The sequence below is a fragment of the Equus asinus genome, chromosome 18 (genome assembly GCF_041296235.1).
Source record: "Equus asinus isolate D_3611 breed Donkey chromosome 18, EquAss-T2T_v2, whole genome shotgun sequence".
Classification (NCBI taxonomy): Eukaryota; Metazoa; Chordata; class Mammalia; order Perissodactyla; family Equidae; genus Equus; species Equus asinus.
The window spans coordinates 31512430-31537352 of record NC_091807.1 but is presented as its reverse complement, the minus strand read 5'-3'; the positions used below and the strand labels follow the sequence as shown (position 1 = coordinate 31537352).

Genomic DNA, 24923 nt, shown 5'->3' with positions numbered 1-24923 from the left:
GAGGACCCTGAAATCACATTGAGCCCTGCCCTAGACAATCCAGGGTCGTCTCCCATCTCAGGATGCTTAACTCAATCACATATGCAAAGGGCCGTCTGCCATATAATATAACGTGCTCACAGGTTCCAGGGACTAGCACGGGGATGTCTTTTGAGAGGCTATTCTTCAGCCTACATCACCATCTAAGGCTCGCATTTGTGTGGCTCCCAAGAGCAGACACGTTCCTAGAACCTGCCACATGCCAAGCCCTTTGTAGTCGTTAGGTCAGTTAGTGCCGCAACCACCGGATGAGGTAGCTTCTGCTATTGTCCTTCCTTTGCAGACAAAGAAGCTGAAGTCCGTGGGAGCTGAGAAACTCACCCAAGGTCACACAGCTCAGAAATGGCAACGCCAGTGTTCAAACCCAGGTGTTCTGGCTCTGGAGTCCATGGTCTTTACCATTGTGTTGGGTGCCTCTCATAGATGTGCAGGTGAAAAGCAGGCCACTTCATATAAATGGCAAGAAACCAAAGTCACCAACCCTGCCTCAACCCCTCACCCGCCCTTCCTCATAGTCCGCTGTCCCTGGTAAGAATTCTATGCTCCTCTGGTGTCTCAAGTGGGAAAGCAGTTAAAAACTTTGGTCTCTCCTTTCTTCCTTTCTATGTCTAACCAGTAACAAGGCCTTGTCACTTCTGCCCATGTCTGAAATGTTGTTCCAGTTACTCTTGCTGTGAAACAAACCACCCAAAATTTAGTGACTTAAAACCGCAAGAAGCATTTATTTTGCTCATGAATCTGCAATCTGTGTAGAGATGTTCCTTCTCTCCTCCACGTGGCGTCTGCTGGGTTTGCTTGGCTGGGGACCAGAGAACTCACTCTCAAGATGTCACATTCACATAGCTGACAAGTTGTGCCGACTCTCACTTGGCAGCTCAGCCAGGGCTTTGGGCCAGGGGCCTCAGTTCCTCTTCACGTGGGCCTCTCCACAGGCTGCTTGGGCTTCCTGACAGCATGGTGACTGGGTTCGAAGAGAACGAGGTGGAAATGCATGGCTTTTTATGACCTAGTGTCACTTCCACCATCTAGATTGGGTTGAGGCACTCACAAAGGCCCTCCCACGTTCAAGAGCAGGAGACATACACCCCTCCCTCTGCTAAGAGAATGGCAAGTTCTACAAGAGCATGTGGATGGGAGATGACATGGCAGCCATCTTCAGAATATTCAGTCTGCCAGACCTGTCATCACTGTAGCTCCCTGCGTCCTCCTCACCCCGCTGACCCTTATCAGTACATTATTCTCCAAGCCCAAATTTGGGTACATGAGCTAACAGAAGATTTTGTCCAATATATTCATTTATTTTGATATCCTTACCAAAATATTAAATATGTAGCCACATATACTGCATGAATTGTCTTTATTTTAGAAATAAATCAAAGTATGCCAAGGTAAATTTGTCCTGAACTCCAGTACATCAGATTAACACATATCAGCACTTAACCAATGCTACGTAAAAACGCACTCAATCAAAGAAATTTGTTCAAAGTGAGTAAAGTTTTTATGTCCTTTAATAAAAGCAGCTCCTTATTTGATTCTGCATGATAATGGAGGAAGAAAATGTTAACTTTCCTAATCCTTTCCCCATCCCCTCCCCCCCATTAGGAATGAGGAAATACAGAGATATATCTTTTTCCCACGCATTTAAAAATCTAACCCTATTTTCAAGGCCTTTGTCCAGAGGACTTTCCGTAACTAGACTAATTAGGTAGAAAGATGGGATCATTAAATACTAGACTAGCCTTCACTCATCACCACCCTCCACCTCCTATATCTTGACCCTTATTGCCTGCAACACACAATGGACATGATTCATCTTGCCCCTGGAGTTGCAGTCTTGGCTCCCAGGGTTCAATGTTAAGCCCCTGGAGGGACAGGAACTGTGTCTTGGGCTTTGAATCCCCTAGTAGAGTACTGAGCACCTGGTACTGGCTTAGGATGTGTTTCCTGGTTGATTTGGCGAAGAGCTTTTTGAAGGAATGGTCATGACTTACTCTTTGTATCCCCATGAAGAATCACGTACTTGGCTGCATGCGTTCATTCAACAGATATTTGTGGAGAATCCTAAATGTTCCAGGATCCATGGCGTGGTCTATCCTTAGTTTCGCAGAGGAAGCCAGTTAAAATGTGGTAAATGCTAAGAACCAGAGGTTCCCGGTGTTATGAGAATATGTAATAGATGTAGTTTGACCCAATCATGGAGTTTGAGAAGGCACATAGCAGATCCTTGTTAAATGGTGGTTGAATGAATGAATGAGTGGTTTTCCTTTAGACTTGGAAGTCTGTTCTTAACTCCAAACAGCCTGTGCAAGAATCTGCTCAATGAAGGTACCTGAAAAATATGTGTCTCATCTCCAGGTAGGCAGCACCCAGCCCCAGAAGAGCTCACCGGTCCAGGGAATTTCTCCTATAACTGACTTGCTGCCTGGAATTTTCCCCTTAATGATGCATTCTTTTGGGGCTAAGACTTTGATCTCCACAATTTGCTGATTAAATTGGTCGTATACGTTAAACAGCTGTCATCGTTAACGCCGTAATGGGAAGTTATTAGGGAACATGCCAGTCTTATTAGAAGGGAGCTGCAGAGGGCAGGACAATGCCAGGGAGAATGGAAAAGACCTGGATGTGATTCTGGAACAGCAAGAAGAATGGAGAAAATAACACAGAAGAGGAAGTAGTAAATGTGGGGACAGGACAGTGATGAGAAAGAATTTCATAGTTTTGCTCAGAGAAGGCATCCTGCTGGGGGACATTTGCAAGGCCTGAGTAGGAGATTTTCCAAAAAACATTGCGTATCCTCTGGGGCTTGCAGAATGTGCTGCGTGAGCTCTGTTCACACTAATGCAGAGCTCCGCCCAGCTACCCGTGCTGGAGCAGGACAGAGTGACAGCACTGCTTTCTGGCATGCGTCGGGCCTTTACTCCAGGGAGATGACTCTGTCAACACAACTGATTAGCTGGGCAATTCACCCGATAAAGACGGTTGGCAGGAGAGGTTATCAAAGAAAAGCAAAATAAATATTTTCTGGTGAAATCCCTGTTTCTAAAGATATTTAAGTAAGAAACAGAATTCTTTCAACACTTGGCACTCCAAAATATTAATGGGCTAAAAATACCAGGTTTGGGAATTGTGCATTACAAATACTCCCAGTGCAAAGAAATTAAAGCCGTAATACCACAGCACTATGCGAAGAGGGGTAGATTTCTTGTCCGACTAAGCTTTACCCTTATGTCTGTTAAGCATGGTTAACCATGGTTTTCATGACCATTGACGTATAATATATAGCGGAGGGAGGGGAAAAAGGCAAGCTTATTTGTTATTACAAAAGAAAGTAATGTTCATTGTGGAAATTCTAGTAAGTCCAAGTAGGCAAAAAAGGAAAACATTGCAATTTTCTTTAATACTAACATGCATTTTCTTTTCCCACCAAAATGGAGTCACAACAATAAACATTGCTTTGTCACTTGCTTTTTTCTTAACAGCAAGTTGTGGACATCTTTTTAGGTCCTTAGATAGTTTTCACCTCCTCCGTGTGAGTAGCTCTATAGCCTGTTGAATGGATTCAGCATGTTTATTAACTGGTCACTGATTGGATGTTTAGGTTGTTTCTAGTGTGTTATTTGCATAAACAGCATTGCAGGGAATGTATTTGCATCTAAATCTTTGCCCACAGCCATGAGGATTTCCTTAGAATAAATTCCTAGGATGGAAACTGTTGGGTCAGTATTCAGAGTTTTAGTTGACCTGGTTTATATGACAAGCTTAAACCAATGAGTTTGCTGCTTATTTTACCATATTCCTTTAGAAGTCCCTCACAAGGATAGATGAGCTAATGATCTGGAGTGGAATCAGTAATATTTTCATGGTGTCCAGTTTAAAGTCTGCCATATCTGTGAGAAATCTCAGATGATTAACTTAGGGTACAAATCTTTGACCTTGGGTCTTGTTGGTTCCTTGACCTTGGGTCTTGTTGGTTCCTTGACTTGGGTCTTGGTTCTTTGACCTTGGGTCTAGTTTGCTGGTTGGTTGGTTGATTGGTTGGGGGACATAATGACACACCCCAGGTTCCTTCAGGAATAAAAGATTTGTCCCCCGGTTGCCCTTGGCAGTCGCCCCCTTTGGGGATTACTTTAGCTGAGGAGAACCACCTCCCTAAGTCCCCTCCTTTCTCAAGGTAGCCCCTATCCCAGAGCTGACCAATGTGGGGGTATCAAGGCCCAGCCCCTCTGCTCCAACGAGGGCTGTCCCATCTTCAGAACTTCCCACAGGGTCAGCAAGGCTTCCATTGGGAGCACACTGTAGCTCTACTCTCCCTCTGCCTAGTCCCAATTTCTCCCCTCCCTTCCCCTCCCTTGCCCTTCCCTGGGCGTTGATCCCAGGAACACTCCCTAATAAACCTCCTGACTCAGATTCTGGAAGCAGCCAGTGACTGTTGAGTTTTTCTTGGTTGGTTGGTTGGTTGGTTGGGTCAGGGGGCAGAAGTGGGGGCTCAACAGACCCCAGCAGTTGATCACTGTATGTGACTCATAATTTCACCCTTACAGAGGGCAGTACTGCCACTGTGACCTCCCTCAGGATGGAAGAGCCCAGGGCAACTCCCACTCATGGGGAGGGTTTCTTACAAGTATAAAGTCAGGCGTGATCTTCCTAAGAGTTCTTTCAACATAAGAAGATTGATCAAATCAAGTTGTATCCTAGATTTTTACAAGAGCTGTTTAAAAGGCTGTCTTCTCAGAAAGGTCTTTTAAAAACCTGTGTTGAAAACCTCACCCTGAACATACCTGGGTCTCAATCTACTTTCAGATAATCTTTCTGACTGCGTCTTCTATTGCTGGTCATGACAAAACATTTATGCCTCCATTGGTCGTAAGCTAGGTCTGTAGAAATCTGTAAGAGTGTTAAGGTTCTGATCCACAGCCATGCTGGTCACCTCCCTGGTATGGCCAAATCACGTATAACTAACAATTGCTAAAGAAACCAACTGTGGTTTGTAAACATTTGAGCAGAATCTAGGCCATCTCCATAATGATGTCTCCACTGTTCACTTGTGTTACGGTATAATTTCGGGCATGGGGGAGAACATTCTACAAATCCCTAGGGACTCACCCATGGGAATCTATTGTGCTAGTGAATGGATCAGAAAAAAACACAGAATTGCTGTGTAAGGGGTGAGGGACACGCTCTCTAAATGTATTATTTGGAGTAGATTATTTGACAGAACATTTGGGGCCCTGGGGATGGATGGTAAGCTGCCGTACGTGTATTCTTACTTCTCACAGTGTCTGGCTTATAGCAGGTGACTAATCTATTTTTGATGACTTACTAAATTAAGCCAGAGGCCAAAAATTCAGCTGCCTTTGGAGTCGAGAGCAATGGGGCCATTGATATTTGGAGAGCATAGGTTTGGCCAAAGTTTCAGCCATGGTCACGTGGGCCTCTGGGCCCCAGATTGCAACATCTTCCTTTTTTCTATCCTCCGGAGGCCAGGAATTCTGTTTCTGTGTGAAACCTCCCAACTTTTCAATATTGACAGCTAATTTTTTAAATATTAAGCTGCCAGTTCACAACCAGTGAACGAACCTAGCCATTCTAGACCCCTGGTGAAAAGAGGGCAGCTCTTACATCTCAGACGCTCTGGTGCAAAGGCCTGTGCCCCACTTTTAGTCACTTGACATGAGCACCCATATTTTTCTAATGAACAAAGTTGGCATAATCGTTCCCTTCTTTGATGGTGTGTGTTAATATCCAAGTGTGGTGGTGTCTTGTTTGTTCTGTGCTTTTTAAGTATGTTTTGAATCATTGTGTTACCCCTATGAAGAGGACATGGCATCTTTCCTCATGCGACGTATTGCCAGACTTTTAAATAATCAGCGAAGAAGGCAATGTAAGTGTAAAAAGACAGCATGTGCCACGGCCTATTAGTAACTTCTCAACCACAGACGCGGGAACAGGGCCTGTGGGTAATGGAAAGACTAAAACACTTAACACACTTTTCTCTTCTCCCACACTTGGCAAAAAACAATTTCTGAGCTGACTCCTGAGTTTTAAAGCTGGGTGTGGATACAGACTCCGCGTAGCAGGGTTACTGAAAACCGTTTTATATGTGGTATTAAAGATTCACAGATTTCAATTTTACCCCATTTCCCCCTCCCTCTCTTTCGGTCTTCAGTGTAGCCAGTCACTCACCGAGCATCAATAGGCTATTTGCATTGCGCCCACCACTATGCCAGGTTCCCTTGGGAGAACCTACCAGACTGAGATCCGGCCTCTGCCTCGTGGCAGCACACAGCCTGGCCAGGCTTTAGTTGTGTCAGTTGTTCCGAGGTGAGTCTGGAGTATGGCAAGGAAAGGAAGAAGGCTTTTCCATCAGCATTAACACTAAGCGTAGAACCCACACTTGGCGTGTAAAGGGTTTTATTGATGGGAATGAACCAGTCTAGGGCTGGGAAAGCTGTTTCGCACTAGAATGAAAGATCATCAGGTCCTGGTGGTTGATGAACGGTGCAGTGGCCGCCCGTCACCAGCCCACCCCGGCACAGCTGTTCCTGCCCAGGTTTTTGTCACCGCAGGTTTGTGCCCTTGCCTGAGAACGGCTTCAAAGCAGAAGTTAAAATCAGTAATTGAAGCAAGGTGGGTCTGGAAGGGAATAGACTACAGAGAACAAATCAGGAATGATTAATGAGAGTGGCTTTGGCCCCTGTCATCTCTAAATAAACGTTACCTCCCTGAATCGTGCGGCCGCTGGTCTCCAAGTTATTAAGTATAGTTTTGATTTGCCTGTGGCTATTTCCCCATCTTAAGCATTGCAAGCAGTGCGTTTCCAAGAAGTTACAGAAGGGTGGTTAACCTTTATGTACTAAGGAAAGATTGAGGTAATCAGGAAACAAGAGTTAATGGGATTTCGAGTCACATGGAATTTACCAAACAAGACGAAATCTTGTACAAACTGTGACCTCTCTCTTAAGGCATAAATTTGAACACGCTCTTCCTCCCTAATTTCTCCCAATCAATTGGCTGTTTTATTTTATTTCTTTTCTTTTCTTTCTTTGTTTTTTTTTTTCAATGATGGCAATTTTCCTTTATTTCCACCATGAGCTTTAATGGATCGTGATTACCATTCTGCTAAAATACGCATTTAGCATTTTCATCATTGCATCCATCCTTTTTGGCACTGGCATCAATAAGCCACTTTTCTTTTTTATTTAAGTGATTGAGAGTTCTGTGTTATCTCAGAAATACAAATTATTTGTACCCTATCTTGTACTAACCTGTGCAAAGTATCAAACGATATTTCAGGCTTTTCTGTTTTTTTCAAAGCGTCAGGAATGTGCCAGGCTGAAGTTTAGTATTAATATCATTTCTTGTGTGTTGTCCTGCAGATTCAGAAGATTAATGCTTATCAAACTTAAAGGAGATTTCCATTTAAGATGGTTTTCTCATTTCAGATTTAGAATTCCAGGGGGCGTCATCCTCTGTAGTGGGAGAAACAGCGCTTGACTGTTTTCTCGAGGGGGTTCTGAAAAAAGCTTATCTGCTTTGTTTTACATTTTCCTTGAAATGGAGGCCCCTCTCCATGGCAGAGCAGATTTTACCAGTAATAAAGCAAATACTAAGAGCAATAAATTCCTGAGCCCAAATCTGGCCTCCTGACCCCATTCCCCGATTACCCCTAAAAGTGAACAAAACTGGAAATTCCTTTTGAGATGCAAAAGAAGAAGAGTTTTCCTGTTCTCTTTCTTACCCTGGATCATTATGAAGAAGCCTAAAGAAAGTTGGGAATTTAATCTCATCGCTGCTTCTTGGATAAATGGTCTCCAAATGTTTTTGATCATGAACTTCATTGGTGGGAGATTTTTGAGTACCGCCGCCAGTAAAAGCATTTTATTTGTAAATTCTGTACAATCTCTGCTCTCCACTGGGCACCTTATAAAACACACCCTAAAAATAAGCCCTTAAAAAAGACAAGGGGAACATATATTCAGTTGACTGTGTTCTTCCCACATGCAAAGTATCGTGGAGACCGCTGCTGTAGATGCATGAGAATCATAAGGCTCTGGTAGTGCCGCCTGGGGTGGGGCCTCAGAGTCTGGAGCTGATGGTGCAGTCCCATGCCCCGGCACCCTGTGAGCCCCCACACAGCAAGGGCAGAGAAAGGACACCAGGAATGTGATGGCACCCGCTGAGCAAACACCTTAAGCAATGCTGTACCACATCCTATGACAAACAGGAATGGCGTGGCCTTTGCTCAAAGACACAGACTGCCCTGCAGTCAGGAGCATGAAGGGCCATAGCTCTTCGATGCCTGGTGAGTTCCAGCTCCTCACCTGCTTCAGATGGGCCCTCCCCAGTTCAGCCCCTGAACTCCACAAGTATTCATCCGCATCTTGGGGGAGTGCCCTCATGCAGCTTTCACTGTGGTGGGGAGATGACCAAGTTAAGAACAGCACCAGGATGCCAGGCAGACTATGGTGAGAGCCGGGGGCCACCAGGGTTCAAGGATGGAGAGAACATTTAGTTGAGAGGGGCGCCTCCTAGAGAAGTGGCCTTTGTGATGGACTTTGAAAGATGAATAGGAGTTTGACAGACAGAGAAGAGACAAGGGAGGAGCTGGCTGAGGGATCTGAGGAGAGTAGGTGCGGCTGAGGGCATGTCTGAGAGCCATGGGCTCCATGGCAGAAGAAGGCCCCATGCCTCACTGGGCATCTTGCCTCCACCCTGCCCTCTCCCACTGTTCTGAACCCAGACATTGGAGTGATTCTGGTCTACAGAAGTCAGACCATGCCCCTCCTCTGCTCAAAACCCTCCAGCAGCTCCAACCTCAGTCAGCACACAAGCCAGAGGCCTTCCAGTGCTAAAGGTCTCTTACAGCCTCGTTTCCAGCCACTTTCTCCAAGTCCCTCCTTTACAGGCACCCTGAGCCTCCGGCTGGGCCTTCAACATGCCTTGGGTCTCTGTGTCTTCTGTTCCCTGGGCCTGGAATGCTGTTCCCCAACACCCCGCAGTTCACTCCCCCGCTTCCTTCAGGTCTTGATGCATCCTTATGTCCTCTCAGAATGCCTTCCCTGGCTAGTCTTTCAACATCTCTTTTTCCCAACTTTTCTAGCCCTCCTCTCTGCCTTATTCTCAGCACTTATCACTATTCCAACCTACTGTATATTTCTCCCCATCTAGGATGTAAGCTCCGTGAGGGCAGGAGTGTTGTCTGTTTTGTTCACTTGAACCCCCAACATCTAGAACAGTGCTTGGGTGAAAGAATGGATGGATGAATGGATAAATGAGTGGATGCATGCCTGGATGGACGCATGGATGGACAAACAGAGAAATACTAAGCGAAAGGCTTCACCTTCAACCTAAGGAGCAATGGGAAGTCACTGAGCTTTTATAGTAGAAGAGGACTCTTTTATGTTGTAGGAATTACACGCTATATTGGAGCAATAAGAAATTGGCCACAGTGAGGCCAGTTAGGAGGGCACTGTGGGTGCAGAGGGCTGCCTGCAGTGATGTGCTGGGGGAGCAAAGGGGTACAGAGAACCTACAGAGCTTTCCATTGGCCTGTGGGGAACAGGGCATCCAAGGTGCCCTGGATGGTCCAGCGGAGCGACTAAGAACAGAGATGGGGAAATGAGCTCCAGTACCAAAGGGCACTGTGCCAGGTGTGTGGAGTCCATGGAACAAGCATGGAATCTGTAATTAAAAGACCACGGTGAGTCCTGGCTCTCCACTTGTGTCTCAGGCACAGTGCCTACGTCAGCTTGTTCAATCCTCACCACAACGGTGAATCTGATATTAACCCACTTTGCAAGTTGAGGACAAGAACACCTATCAGTTAATAACACCTCTCAGACTGGGAAGTGATCAAGATGAGTAAGGGGGTGAGCCGCTCTGTTTTTCTTTGGTATGGTGACTTAGGTTGGGGAAACAATGTTCCACATTAGAGAGAGAAGGGCTGCAAATACTCAATAAAAAGGAGGCTATTCCATTATCTCAGAAACTAAAAACTCCACTACAAAGTAAGTTTCATTCAATTCCAGATAAATGCTCTGACACCTTTTATCATTTTCCTTCCCAAGAGACCTTTTGCAAATTGCCCCATTCTTTGCTCTGCTTTGGTTTGCACATCAAAGTCAAAACTCAGTTTCCCTCCCTGGTCATTTTGTAGAAAGTTCCACCCAAGGCACATTCTTGGTGTAGTTGTAAACTCCTTGGGGTTTGTAATGGATGTGCTGAGGTCATCCTAACTATGTTTTAGGAATGCTGTAATGGAGTTGATGGAATTCAACATAAACCTCAAATTTTCCTCACTGAAAATAGAAACTTCTTAATGAAAATATGCTCTTACTATTTGGAGCCAGAGAATGCAGGTTAAAAAAAACTCATTTAAGATTTTTATGGTGTGAATGGAAGAAATGCAAAGCATCTAAAGCTTTCAGTTGACTAAAGCATTTCATTTCTTCAACTTCTGGTTTCAGTTTTACTATTTTAAGTGCAATTCTTAGTATGCTTTTCAAAAGTTCTAATGAGACATTAGGCACTGCTTCCTTCAAATCTCTTACATCCGACCAGCAAACAAGAATCGAGAATGTACCTGTCTCCCAAACCACCAGGGGTATAGAAGTAGGAAAGTGAACATTTTAATTTATTTATTTAATTTTTTTCTTTCTGCTGTTTCTCTCCAAATCCCCCCAGTACATAGTTGTATATTTTAGTTGTGGGTCCTTCTAATTGTGGCATGTGGGATGCCACCTCAGCATGGCCTCATGAGCAGTGCTATTGTCTGCACCCAGGATCCGAAACCCTGGGCTGCCTCAGTGGAGCTCTCGAACTTAACCACTCAGCAACAGGGCCAGCCCCAAAAGTCAACTTTTTGTATACTTGCTGTCAATGAAGATAATCCATAACCAATCTATAAATGAAGATTTGGGTGAGTTTATTCTAAGCTAAAATGTGACGACCATGGCCCTGGGCCTTTCTTCCCAAAGGAAGAAAGGGCACCAAAGAAGTGAGGTGTACAGAGTGGTTATATACCCCCAAAGAGGATGTTTCACATATGATTGAAATGTCCCTTTTACAATAGTCACGAGACTGCTCTGTCAGCACGGTGATTGATGGACACAGCAGGTAGGTCTGCTGTCTCGGTGGACACAGCAGGGTGGCAGGTCTGTTGTCTCTAGCTGGGTGGTCACAGGTGGGCTGGGTGGTCAAAGGTGAGCACAGCAATCAGTTACTAGCCTAAGGAAAGATGCTTATCCTTAAGGAGTTGCCAATGTGGGGGAAGTTGCACCTTTATCTTAAGGGCATTTGTTCTGGCCATAGTGAGTGTTTAAAGCAGATAAACAATGCATGCTCAATGGCCACGTCAGGCCCTTTTGGAAAAAACAAAGGCTGAATTAGGTTTACACCAAATGGCTTCCTCATATACTCCAATATATCCTACTGCTTGCCATTTCTATTTGTCATTTGCTTTGGATCAGTTTTTATTTTCAGTGGGGAAAATTGCTATTTACAAACGGAATTCTCGCATAGGATGTTTAGAAACCCAAGTTTGTGGATAATAGGCATGCAGTCAAAGAGCGGACATTCCTAGCAAGAACTGTCAGCTTAGCAGATGAAGGGAAATCGAGATGAGTGTAAAGCAGTGTTCCCTCTGGATACAGGGACAGGTGTCTGTCCCCTTGGCCAGCCAGGGTGTTGGAGCACCATAAAGGAGCCACACTACTCAGAGTGACACGATGGAAACACAAATCTGCTCCACACCTCTCACACAGCTGTGGAAGCCTGCACCGGTGGACCCTGGGTGCCCTCTCTCCTGGTCCAGGGTGCTGGTATACTTTGTGACTCAGTGATTTTTGCCAGATAGCGAGCGTCCAATCCAGCCTCCCTACAGTTGGCCACCATTTTGAGCCCCTTTCTCTGATCTGAAAATGGAAGCACTCAAGTTCACTAAATTTGGTTCAGATGAAGCTTAAAATCAGTTCAAAGACAGGTGCAGAGTTATACATTTTGTGAGGGTTTTGGGGCAGCCTAGTGAAAGATTGATCGTTGATCATTTCTTTTTTTTTTTTTAAAGAGAGATGATCTTTCTTTTCACTTTTTTTTTTTTTTTTTTAAAGATTGGCACCTGGGCTAACAACTGTTGCCAATCTTTTTTGGTTTTTTCCTGCTTTTTATCTCCCTAAACCCCCTGTGTACACAGTTGTATATCTTAGTTGCACGTCCTTCTAGTTGTGGGATGTGGGACGCCGCCTCAACGTGGCCTGGCGAGTGGCGCCATGTCCGCACCCAGGATCCGAACCCTGGGCCGCCACAGCAGAGCGCGCGAACTTAACCACTCGGCCATGGAGCCGGCCCCTGATCGTTTATTTCTATGAGCAAAGATGCTTGAGCAATCTTCAAATACCTCACGATTCTTTCTTTCTTTTCATCCCTATAATGAAACCAAAATTGTACATTTGGGTGACTGTACTGTTGTCTCAGACAAACAGAAATGTTCCAGATTTGTCTGCACGACTGAACTGGAGCTTCATGTGGCGATTTTTAAAAGAAGAAGGAGACAGAGGAGGAGAAGAAGACAGTGAAATTAGCCTCTTCTTCCTCCTCTGATCACCTATGAACTCTGTTTGCCAAAGTGGACCCCAGGAGAAAGAGAAAGGAGGGGGCAAGAGGTTGGAGCTCAGGGACGGAGTGTACTTCAGAGAAGATCCCGGGCTCCCTGGAGAAGAGGAACGCCGTTCTGTGTCTCCTGCCTCCCCGTCCCCTTCCCGTTAGCCTCCCCACCAACATCTCCCGTACTCACTCCACCAGCACCAAAGTCTGCATGTGCCTCCAGAACACACTGCAGACTGCACGGAAAATGCAGCTCGTCCATGCGCACACTCCCCATCGCCAGGCACCATCAATGTGGCAATTTCCCCAGGGTGATTGATGTATACCAAACTATTGACAGCGTTCCAAACTTTTTTAGAATCTATGCGTTTAGATCTTTTCAGGTTGGGAGTTATGGGTAATTTGGCAAAGCAAACACCGTAACTGGTTTCTTACATAACTCTACAGTTGGCAGCAAATTAAGCAATGCGCCTTCATACAAGAAGACTCTGCTTCTCCTTTTTTGGAGGGACATGCTCTGGTTTGTTTTTTCCCCATTGCATATATTCTTTTTATTATTGACTGACTTCAATGATTCTTTGAAGTCAATTTTTTTAAGTGTGAATGGCAGGGTTCCATTTAACTTTCAGAAGCTTGAGAGGTGTATCTGTGTGCCTCCAGACTAGAGAAAGCTTTTATAAATAACGTGAGTGCTTTTAGGTGATAATGAAATTGGGGAGTTTGAGAAGGCCTTTGGACCCAGACTGCCATAGGGATCTAAACTGGTAAAGTGCTTAAAAGTTCAAAGAGGGGCCAGCCTGGTGGTGGCACAGTGGTTAAGTTCGCATGCTCTGCTTCAGCAGCCTGGGGTTCACTGGTTCGGATCCCAGGGGCAGACCTAGCACTGCTTATCAAGCCATGCGGTGGCAGCATCCCACATGCGAAATAGAAGATTGGCACAGGTGTTAGCTCAGGGCCAATCTTCCTCACCAGAAAAAAAAAAAAGTTCAAAGAGTTGCAGCCTTTTGAAAGAACTGGCCTCCTGCCATCCCAGTATGTTTCTCCAAACCAGACGTGTACCTGAAGAAAGGCCAGCTGAATTAACTTTTCAATTGTAGTGTACATTCTTTCTATTTCTTCTTCCTTTCCTACTTAAAAAAAAAAATCAGTTTGTGAGTATCAAAGCAGGGCAACCTCTTACTGTTTCTTTTCTCAACTTCAGAGACTAGATTCTCTAAACTGTTTCTGTATCTTTTTCTGAATTCAGTAGCTGTTAGAAAATGATCAAAGTGTTGCATATTCCTAGTTCTCAAATTACAATAATAAAGTTTTCCAATGAAAATCCTAGGATGACTTGAGGATCTCTTCCCACATTTTCACTGTGGAATACAAGTGGGAATTAGGACCTTCATCCAATAAAGTTAAACTGGGGGGGAAAAAGCCCCGTATTTCACAATGAATTCCACTTTTCTTCTTTAGAAACAGAGTTCATTGACCAAGACAGATTTCAAAATGTTTTCTCTAATACCCCAATATGAAACTTTGATTGAGGCTTTCAGGAAATGACAGGGATCAAAGAACTCACCAAGACTTTGGTTTCCAGGTTTCCCAAAGCCTTGAAACTTCCCTGGAGGCTAATTGCTGTTTACTGCTGTAGATCTTCCTCCTTTTTCTTCCGTAACATTTTCCATCTTAAGACGGTTGTCCCATTCAGCTGAGCGGCGTGGTGTCTGAGTGGCTGAATGGAATTACTACCAGTGGAAACTATGCTGCAACAGGGGTCGATAAAGCAGCTGCAGAGCAAACCTTGGCTGTTTTTTCCATCCTCCCCAAGCAAAGTTAATTAGCATAGGGAAAATGACTAAGGTGTTGACGTCATCTCTTTCCAGTAGAAACTTACACTCCGTCCCTGTCTGCCAGCAAGCATGCAGGACTTGACTCAGGAATTTGCTGTCCAAACAGGATGCTCTAGAAGCTGCGCTTTTGTTCCCAGGGGGCTGGACCTCGGTGCTTTATAAGCGCTGGCTCCAGAAAGAACCCACAGCCTCTTGTACAGGAACCCCACTTGGAGCTCGGCTGTGTGCGTCTCTAGCACTTTCACTGTAAAGAAAGCAAGATGCATTTTAGAAACTTTAACTACAGTTTTAGCTCCCTGATTGCCTGTGTGGCAAACAGTGATATCTTCAGCGAAAGTGAAACCAGGGTAAGGCTTCTAATATAATGTGATTTCTGAGAGTTTTCAAAGCATTATGTTAATTGGGACTATTAACTGAAATATTTGGGGGGGGTGGTTTTTGGCTCTCTTGTGGGTTTAGGGGTGTTGAAATAAATCCAAATTACTTTGAGCCTTAAAAATCAAAAGCTGTCGCCTGAGGAATTAACTAGGAAGGAATTTTTAAAGCTCTCAATATTTGAAAACATCCAGGTCCCCTGACCAACTAGGAAGGCAGAGTTTGGGCATCGTGTGTTTTTCATTCTGTGCAGGTTTGTAAGTAAATTTCTTGGAGGGAGGTCTTTTCTGGTGATGAACAGGATGTTTCACTTTGACGTCTAGAATTCGGAATATTTGATTTTATCTTAGGAAATAAATATTGTAAAGACATTTATATGTTTGCAGTAATTACAAGGGTCTGTCCTCGAGTTTCCAGATTTCTCTAGCTAGAGAAAATGCAGTCGTGGCAAATAACAAAACTGCATAAACAACTTAAGTGTGGGGTAAGCATACCTCCTGGAAAGCAGCTCTCATTGATGGTGATTAATGTAATTAGTAATTTTAATTATTATGCTTTGCTTCTCCATTTGATTAAAATGCAAGATTTTCATCAATAGCTACCCAGCTATCTAAATGATCTTTAACAATATTGTATATGGATGAATTCTGTATGTTCTGTTGGGGGATGTGGTGTTTGTGTTACATGCTTTATACCCAAAGCTGTATTGGGACGTATGAAGTTTTCTTCTTTTTTTTTTTTTTAAGTCCAATTTAACTCCGTAATTGTGTACTATGCTTGTGAGCCAGGACTGCAGTTTTTGAACTAAATATTAGAGCACATTCTATATGTAGAAGTATAAAGTCTGTGTATTTAGTATTAGCCTTATGTGAGTAAAATCACTATTTTGTTTATTTAATTAAGTAGAGATTCTATCCAACAACTGTAATAACTAGATATCAGTTATCAGAACAAATTAGATTATTTTGTAAGAGAATGGTATAATAGTATCATGGCCTTAACAGATAACGTGAGTTCTGTTGTGTTCTTGTCCTAAGCCTTGATTTGTATTCTAAAAATATTCACGAAAGTCATCTCACCTAAATTATGAATCATAGCTTCAAAACTACACAGTTGGTCACAATGCCCATCGATGAGGTCATGCGAAATTCCAAATTTACACAGACATCCATATGCCAGAAATTTGCCCATGCACAGAGAGGTGGGGAAAAAAGTCAGAGGCAGCCAGATGAAATCCCATGCGAAGCATCTGCTCTGCTTTCTTTCTCATTCTTTGCCTCTGTGAAACCCCTCACGGGAAAGTCACAGAAATTTCTAGAAACTAAAGAAAAGCCAAGGAATTTGCAGAGAGAAAGTTGTGGGTTGTTCCCACTCCCCGTTAACAACCTGCCTCTTGGAGACACCACCAGACCTGCTGGCAGCCCTGCCATGTGGAGCGAGCACGTGGTCCAGGGTGGCCCCTTCGCTCCTCCTCTTTCTATCGCTGAGTATTCTTGAAGACGTTCTCATCTCTATTCAGAATCCTCTCTCTCCTCTGCAGAAGTCCTGTGCTTTCCATCAGTTTCTACGTTACTTTGTGGGCCCTGCCTCCTCTTCTGCACCAGTCCCCTGTGTAAATGGCATGCTGCCCCATCCCGACTCTCAGCCACCACCTTCTGCCTTTCACAGGGGTTCCCGAACTTTCCTCAGTGTTTAGTCTGGAATAAAAGACTCGTAAAACACAGCAACTAAGTTCATGTAATCTTCCTCAGTTTCAACTGCCCATTGCTCTCTGGTTGGAATGCTGAAGGATTGCAGCGGCCTCCCAGCTCCCCCCACCGACACCTCCACCCCTGGACCCACCAAGGGGGCGTCCCCCAGAGCTTTTCCCAGGAGGCTGATGAGCTCTTTCCTGAATCTAAGCTAGTAACCATTGACCTCGGGCATTTCAATTCTAAGAGCTCCTGCTGTTTCAGAATTTTCACCAGCCCTTATAACATTAGAGCTAGAGATGTATATATGTTCAAGCCAGCCTGCAGAAACGGCTCCATTGGCAGTCCTCTCATCTTTTTAAACCAGTATTATTTTTAGAGAGTTAAAAAGTAACAGATTGAGTGGGAAAACAATAGTGGGAATTTTTTTTAAACCCACTTCCTTTACGTTAAGAATGTAAGGCTTTTTATTAACTTCTTTTCCAGTTCAATAAAAATGGGTTTTTCAAATTAGTTCTAGCGCTTTTAAGCCCTAAAGAAGTATTTGATGCACACAGCAAAGCCCTCAGCTGAGTGGGGGATGGCCAAAGGTCACCGGATACAGGAACTGTCAGGCCAGAGGGGTGGCAAATTACCAAGCTGGTCCTCTTTCGAAAATGCTCATTCTACTTTAAAAGGAAGGTTTCTGTGACTATAACAAGTATTTAAGTATTAGTAAGTGTTCTGCTGAATAAATGAAGTTAGTAAATCGTATACATCCTTACTTTCGTATAAAATCACCTGTATTAGAATTAAAAGGGCACAATCGCTCAGAGGAGAAAGTTGAGTTTTGTCTTCTGGAAGAAAGAAGTTAGGAGTTCTTGAAATGATACTAATAATTATCGGTATTATAATTACTAGTAATTACTAATTCCATTGCTCAATAAGAAATGTAATCGGTTGTCTAATCAAGGGTCATATGCTGGTAAAATTTAACTCCTTTCATTTTATTTTTCAGGCCAAATTTGAATCCCTCTTCAAGACATATGACAAGGATATCACCTTTCAATATTTTAAGAGCTTCAAACGAGTCCGAATAAACTTCAGCAACCCCTTATCTGCAGCCGACGCGAGACTCCAGCTACATAAGACTGAATTTCTCGGGAAGGAAATGAAATTATATTTTGCTCAGGTCAGTCGAGTTCATCAATCCTCCCACTCACTCCTTCTAAAAATAGCTTGTACATCAATTGAGTTGATTTAAGACTCCAAGAGTTCATCTTGAGAAGGGCAAAGTTCATACTCCAAATTTTCCTTGTCTGCCCTATTTTAAGAAAACATCAGTGTGTATTTGAAAGCTCTCTCAGAAATGGTTCCTGACCTCCTTGGGTTGAGTGATGATGGAAGGAAGAACGAGCTGGTAGAGGGCAGTGTTGTGGGCACGGCTTCCCCAGAACCCCAGGATCTGTGTAGCAAGTTTTTATGAATTGGCTCAAGGATCAGGGCTAATGACTTGCTCCAGGCCCAGAGCAGACCAGACTGGCTCCTGGCTCTGTGCAGGTTCTCAGCAGCCTCCTCTCTAAGTGGAGAACTTGTAGTCTGCCAGCAGGATACACATCAACACAGGGCTGCCAGGCCCGGCTTGAAGGAAAAAAATGAGTTGACCAGACATGTAGCCAAGACTAAGACTTCCTCCTGGTAGAGGGGTCCCAGCCCCAGGGCACTCAGGCGGTGCTGTGAGTGGGTTTGCTTTTTCTCTTGCTCACCACCCTTCCAGCTCTCCCCCTGGGGACCCTCCATGATAGGTGGCCCACCTTCCAGGCAGCTCACAAAGTTCCATTTGATGATGTAACAGGGGTCGAACAGGTTGGCAGTGGGGAGGGGGAAGAAGCTTCTCTCAGATTCTGCTCCCTGGTTAATGTGAACCCCAGTCCCCTGTGGGGGCTCTGAGTTCCACACCAGTTTGGAAGCAGACCCTGCAGAAAGGCTCCAGCCCGAGAAGACGAACTTGCCCGCCCTGCCCCCTGGTAGTGGATGTGAGGCAAAGCCTTGGCCTTGGATCCTTAGTGCTGAGCTCACTCCTTTGTGCATTTCTGGGGTTCCATGTAAGTAAAGACTTGGTCCCTCCATGACTTTTTCTGATTATTAAAGTAAATGCCTGTTCATTCTGAAAATCCCCTAAACAACTGTATAATCCTAGAGACGTTGCTTAGCCTGTTGGAGCTTCAGCTGCACTTTTGTGATATGAGGAGCTAGAAGAAATAGATTCTGAGATCCCTCCTGACCTGGACGACAGTGGCTTTATTTTTTCCATTTCTAGGAAAACCATTTCTGTTGATCTTCCCTCAGTCTGGGTCAAGCATAGTTACTTGCAGTCCCCGTGCTTGGAGTCCCAGGCTGGGAGGGGCTTCTAATCACGTTTGCACTAAAACCAGAGTTCTTCCCTCCCCCTCCGCTCATGGACCCTGTTACCATTCGTCCCTGAACTGCCCGGTCCTGCTGCCCCCACGTGGCTCGTCCCCTCCCTCCTGTCTTCCGTAAGCGGTCGTTCAGTGCTGCTGCATTTCTTCAGTTCTTCCCTCGAGAAACATCCGCCTGTATTTATTTCTCTCCTCAGACTTTACACATAGGAAGTTCACACCTGGCTCCCCCGAATCCAGACAAGCAGTTTCTGATCTCTCCTCCTGCCTCTCCCCCGGTCGGTTGGAAACAAGTGGAAGACGCCACTCCTGTCATAAATTATGATCTTTTATACGCTATCTCCAAGCTAGGGCCAGGTAAGGGGTGCTCTCCGTGGGGAGCGGGGCAAGGAGATGTGGAGAGATTGCGCTCCGGGTCCGAGACACAGATGCTCCCCCGCAGCAGGGAGCAGTGGCGGCCCCATTGCCTTTTCAACTTTCCGTGTGATGGATGCCAGTGGCGTTGTGAATCTTCTCTATTTGCATTCTTCCTCATCACTGTAACTCACGCTGGGAGCCTGCGTGCCTGCCTCGGGCCTCATTCCTTAGGAAGGTGTATAAGAGGGACTGTAGCTGGCCATGGGGACCAAGCACCGTGACCCTCCCACTCGGCGTCACCTGAATCCGTCCCCTCACCCACTGAGCACACCTCATCTGGGTGGCTCAAGACCTGGCCCCACGTCCTGTTGCTCCAAGTGGGGATGAGCAGGTGGACTTTGGAGAGGCAAAACAGACCCCTCCCTTTTAGGGATTTCATTGTAGTGGAAGGTAATTTTGACCGTTCATCTCATTCTCGCCTGCCCTTTTGAATGTGTGAGGGAACAGAGAACCATCAGTTGTCGTAAGAAAGAGCCCCAGTCTTGCATGCCCTGACTTGGCCCCATACGGGTGCTCCCCCGGCAGGGGGAGGCTCCAGTCCTTTGCAGGGATGAAGGGAGACAGGTACTCTGGCTCAGGCTCCTCATCTGTAAAATGGGTGTTACCCAGTGGAGTGACCGGGAGAGGAGACCATTGTGGAGAATGCACTTTAAACAGTATCTGGCTCATAGGCAGCACTCAATGCATGTTTTTTGAAAACAATAAAATGTTAGTGACCCCTGTCCTCTCTGATAGCGTTTGGATGAGAGGTGGGTACAAGAGGGTCTTGGGGTACAGATGTTTGAGCCCCACTCCTGCCCCATCTTTGGAGCAAACGCAGTAAGTGCTGAGACCATCAGCTTTCTCCTTGACCAGCAGTCCGATGTTCCTTTGGGTTGAGAGTTTTATTTTCTTGGACCATCAGCAGTTTCGTATTGAAAAGATCACATTTCTGAAAACATGGCCCGACGGAAATCCCCCGTGTGGTAGGAAGCAAGGATCACGTTACTTACTGCTCATCCTGGCGTGAAGGTCAGGATGGAAAATGGCTGGTCTGAGGAAGCGTGTGCTTCTCCGGGCAGCTCCTGGCCCAGGCGCATCCCCACAGCTGAGGGTTGGAACCTGCTGTGATGTTAGAGGAGGGAGAAACAAAATCTCCACCTGCAGAGAGGTGTCACACTGCTCCAGAGGCAAGGAGAGATGCTAAAGAGAATTCCTCACTCTCCAGAATGTACCACTCCCTTCCAGAAGGCTTATTTGAGAAGGCTTTATAGAAAATGGACATAATGTCCATTGGCCCCTTAGTTTACTTAACAATGAGCTTGAACAATATTTCTTATCTCAGCTTTACTTTGCCCCCAACAAGATTGCACATACAGTCCTACGCCAAGCTTTCCGGACTATGATTGATGGGGAGCTAGATAAGGATTTGTCAAGAGCCTCCTGACCCAGGGGGACTCTGACCCTCCACCTTAATTCTTGCCAGGAGAGAGCAGAGGCGCCTTCACCTTCTCAAAGGCGATCATGATGACAGTCCAGTCTCCCCTGTGGGATAGAGGGAAGGGAACCACCTTTTTTATGAGTCACAGCGCATTCTGTGTTCAGAGGAGTCGCCAGAGCAGGGTGAGGCAGGAAGCCCTGCTTAGCTGCCCTTCTAATCCAGTCAGGCAGGAAGAGAACTTGGAGGAAAACCCACCCCAGGCTCCCCCGCAACTGAGAGGTAGAGCAAACTGAAGCAAGCTACCTCCCTCCCCACCGCACCCCTATCTGAAATCCCCAGCATTTCTACTACTCCCAGCTTTCCACCAGTAACCATTCACGTTCCATTTTTCAACATAATGAAACGAGGTGACACTTATGGGGAATGGGTACCGTGTACCAGGTACCAGTGCTTTGCCTGCATTCACTCATGTAATCAGCTCCCTGAGATCAATGCCTTTATTATCCCATTTTACAGAGGAGGAGTCTGAGGTGCACAGGGGGGTGAAGGGACATGCCCATGAGCACCGGGTACTAAGCGGCAGCACTCACAGGCCAAGTGCTGGCCTCTGTGCTGCGCTGCCTTCCTCAGCTCCCAAGATGCAGACTCTTCTGTGGCCAGACCGGCGCCATAGAGCGCTGCCAGGGCTTGGCTGCTGCAGAAAGCTCCCCCAGCCCTTGCTGGACCAGAGTGGCCTGAACTTGACTGAACTGGAAAACTAAGGCTGACCCAGAGCAGCAGGACACTCCTGGTTCCAGGGGGTTGATAGCTGTCGTTTGAAAAAGGATGCCGTGGTCCAAAATGTTTTGGGAGCCCCTGGTTCAACCAGCCACCCTTGTGTCTTCATGCAGGCCCTCCTTGTGCCTCCTGTCCCCCGGGGTGCTCTGTGGAGGAAGGCTCACTCTGTCCTGTCCTGACACATTTATTCATGTGGCATCTTTTCCTGAACAGATACTCCTCACACCACGCTGGTTGGGGGGGCGGGGGGGAGGGTCGTCTGGGTGTTTTTGGAGACCTGGTGGACATGTTAAGTGTAATTGGAAAACACATTCTTTCTGTACCTTTCATCTTCCTGGACTCAGAGTATTTGACTGAAAGCAGAGTAATATGCAATGATGATATTGTATATTACAGTCATATGTCACTTAATGATGGAGACACATTCTGAGAAATGCAACCTTAGACAATCTCGTTGTGGTGTGAACATCATAGAGTGCACTTACACAAACCTAGGTGGGATAGCCTACTACACACCTAGGCTATATGGTGCTGATCCTACGGGACCACCGTCATGTATGCGGTCCGTCATTGATCGAAATGTCATTAGGCGGTGCATGACTGTGTGTGTGTGTGTATATATATATTTTTCCTGGATGAACCAGCAAAGAAACACTAATCCAGAGCATACCGGCCATGTCCCTCAGTCCCCACTGAATGTCCACAGACCCCTACTGCTATTCCAGTTACTGTTGCCCATTGGCTGTCAGTGACTTCCCTGAGTTACCCCGCAATCGTTTTCTTTCCCCAGGGGAAAAGTATGAATTGCATGCAGCGACCGACACCACTCCCAGCGTGGTCGTCCACGTATGCGAGAGCGACCAGGAGAACGAGGAAGAAGACGAGATGGAAAGAATGAAGAGACCCAAACCAAAAATTATCCAGACCCGAAGGCCGGAGTACACGCCCATCCACTTAAGCTGAACAGGCACCGGGACGCAGAAGTAATCCAAGTCATACTCAATGGGGAGGAATCTTTTACTGTGGAAGTGGCCGGTCACAACTTTGGAGGTGGCAGCCGTGATCACGGTGGCAGAAATTCCAGTTCATGTTGCTCAGGAGAGAGGCAAGGCTTTGTCTCCTGGTTCTAGTGCTGCGCGTCAGTCAGTGTTCATGGCTCCCAGGAATGTCCTGGGCCAATCACTGAGTCTGGGGTGATCGCACAAGGACATTTGGGAACGTCTCGAGAAAACTGATAACGATAGTGTTTTGTACTTGTTCTTTTCTAGTAGGTTCTGTTTTTGCCAAGGGCAGGTTGATAATGGGTCCGGGGAGAGCCTTCTGTTTCTAACCAGCCCACGGGGTAGACTATCTCTACTGGTAGGACAAGGCACTGCGTGAAGCCACGGAGTGTCTGGTGCGGAAAGGTTGCGAAAACAACAACCATACAATGTGGGAATTGTAGTGTTTCCTTTCTTCCTCTCATGTTCTAATGTTTGTGCATGTATATTACTGATTTTCATGACTAACCTTTGTTCGTATATAGAGTTCCGCCATTGTTGTTTTACATCTTTTGGGAAGCTAGGAAAGCATTTGAAAAATCTGTCACCTCTCCAGATTCGTGACTCTCTTTGCAACAGCGCTCACACGTGGAATTCTACGGAACTCACTCACTCAGCACCCTGTCCGAAGCAACCTACAACTCAGTGCTTTGGCAAAAGAAGTCGATCTGAAATTCCTGTGTAGAGTTTCGCTTATAATATTCAGAGAACCGCAGTTTCACTGCCAATTTTTTGTGGATAAGAAATTTTAGTTTAGGTGTTTTGGGTAGGACATCGGTTTCATTGATTTCTTTCATGTGGTGGTTTATCTCCATGAGTCATAGCCAAAAGCCTTTTAGGAGAGCTGTCAGGTGACATAGTTGATTTTTACCCCACTAAAACATCAAGATAAACTTGTAAATACAGCTGATAGCATATATTCATACCTGTTGTGCACTTGGGTGAAGAATCTGGGAGTGGGAAAACAGTGTAAGACGTATTAACCCACTGTGAATTGTATGTTGTAGAAAATGCTGTCACAGCATTGGGCAGGACTCGAATTCAAGGCGTGTGAAGTGGGTAGTCGATGTGTGGTGACATGAGAGAGATGCAGTGCCTTTTCCCATTAATTCCTGATGGAATTGTTACACTAGGTTAACGTTTGTAATGTTTTTCTAGTTGTAATGTGTATGTCTGGTAAATAGGTATTATATTTTGGCCTTATGATACCATAACAAAATTTGTCCTTTGGAAATACCTAATGCCGAGCTAACAGTGCATGCTTTGGAAATTCCGAAGATGGTTTTCTTTAAGAAGCAAATACATTTGGTGGTTCATGTCAAGAAATTGACAGAATGTTCTCAGAACCCTGTTTACAGAACTTGGCAGGTTGGGTGGGGCAGGTGAGGGAGAGACCATTGCATAGCTGTCAAGTGTTCCTAGTGAAGTGCTTTTAAACTGGAGAGGCTAACCTCAAAATATTTTTTTTTAACCGCATTCTATAATAAATCGACACGATATGCTCTTTACGGAAAAGTTATGTTTGTCATTTTATTTCTAATGATCGGTCTGCGAGCCCTTTGAATTCTGCTCTGTCAGAAGGACACATCCCGTCTTCAGTTTGAGCATAGAAACTGCTGATCCTTTGTTATGGTTCACGGAGGGTCAGCCACACTAACAGTACGTCACCTCATAAAGGGGAAAAAGGATGAAATTGGAAGTTTGAGTATTTCCTTTGTCTAGGGAGATGATACTATGATGAAAACTAACTGCTCCACTAAACAGTGTTTATGATTGTTAATTTGAGGAGTTCTCCTTCCTGTTAGGAAAGCTGTCCACAGAAGGTACGAAATCCCAAAGGCCAGTTATGTTCAGAAAGTCCATCTCGAGCCTTCTGGTTGAATCTCAGGCAGCCTTTTCCCTGGAATTCTTGTTACAAAGGGTCATCAGCTTCCTATGTGCAAGGTGTAAATAACGAAGTATGTATTTGCTGAACACTAGCACATGACATTCATCTGGATCAAGATTAACATTTGGCATTTTTCCATGAAAATTCACATGCTTCTCTTGTTTCCTTTTATGAATAGCCTCATCCTGTCATTTCCCAAGAGCATTTACATATTTCAAAGCCATATATGTTTGAAATTGAAACCTGTTGGGAATCCACATTTCCGTCAGGTTGGTTGAATCTGATTAGTGAGCAGATTCACTAATTGACCACTTAGTGGGGGAGGGGAGCTGTCATTTATCATTTGGAATCTCTAGGAGCCCACGGATGAACAGAGCTGGGTTGAGACGTGTGCCAGCCCAGGATCCTGCTTCATAAATAACGCTGGAGCGAAGCCAAAATG

At 45.3% G+C, this 24923-nt stretch overlaps 1 protein-coding gene across 2 annotated transcripts in view; it reads left to right on the top strand.

The window, feature by feature from the left end:
- Window positions 1-24108, top strand: part of RCAN1 (regulator of calcineurin 1) — a 96594-nt gene extending 72486 nt beyond the window's left edge. The window contains exons 1-4 of one of the 2 annotated variants that reach the window (XM_070488825.1): window positions 14339-14821; window positions 17538-17711; window positions 19137-19296; window positions 22344-24108. In XM_070488825.1, the coding sequence (XP_070344926.1) occupies window positions 14735-14821; window positions 17538-17711; window positions 19137-19296; window positions 22344-22516 (594 nt within the window). In that variant the 5' untranslated portion in view covers window positions 14339-14734 and the 3' untranslated portion in view covers window positions 22517-24108. Of the gene's footprint in view, window positions 1-14338; window positions 14822-17537; window positions 17712-19136; window positions 19297-22343 lie in introns of those variants that run through there. The other variant, XM_014843714.3, reaches the window with a different exon arrangement.
- Window positions 24109-24923: the final 815 nt, after the last annotated feature.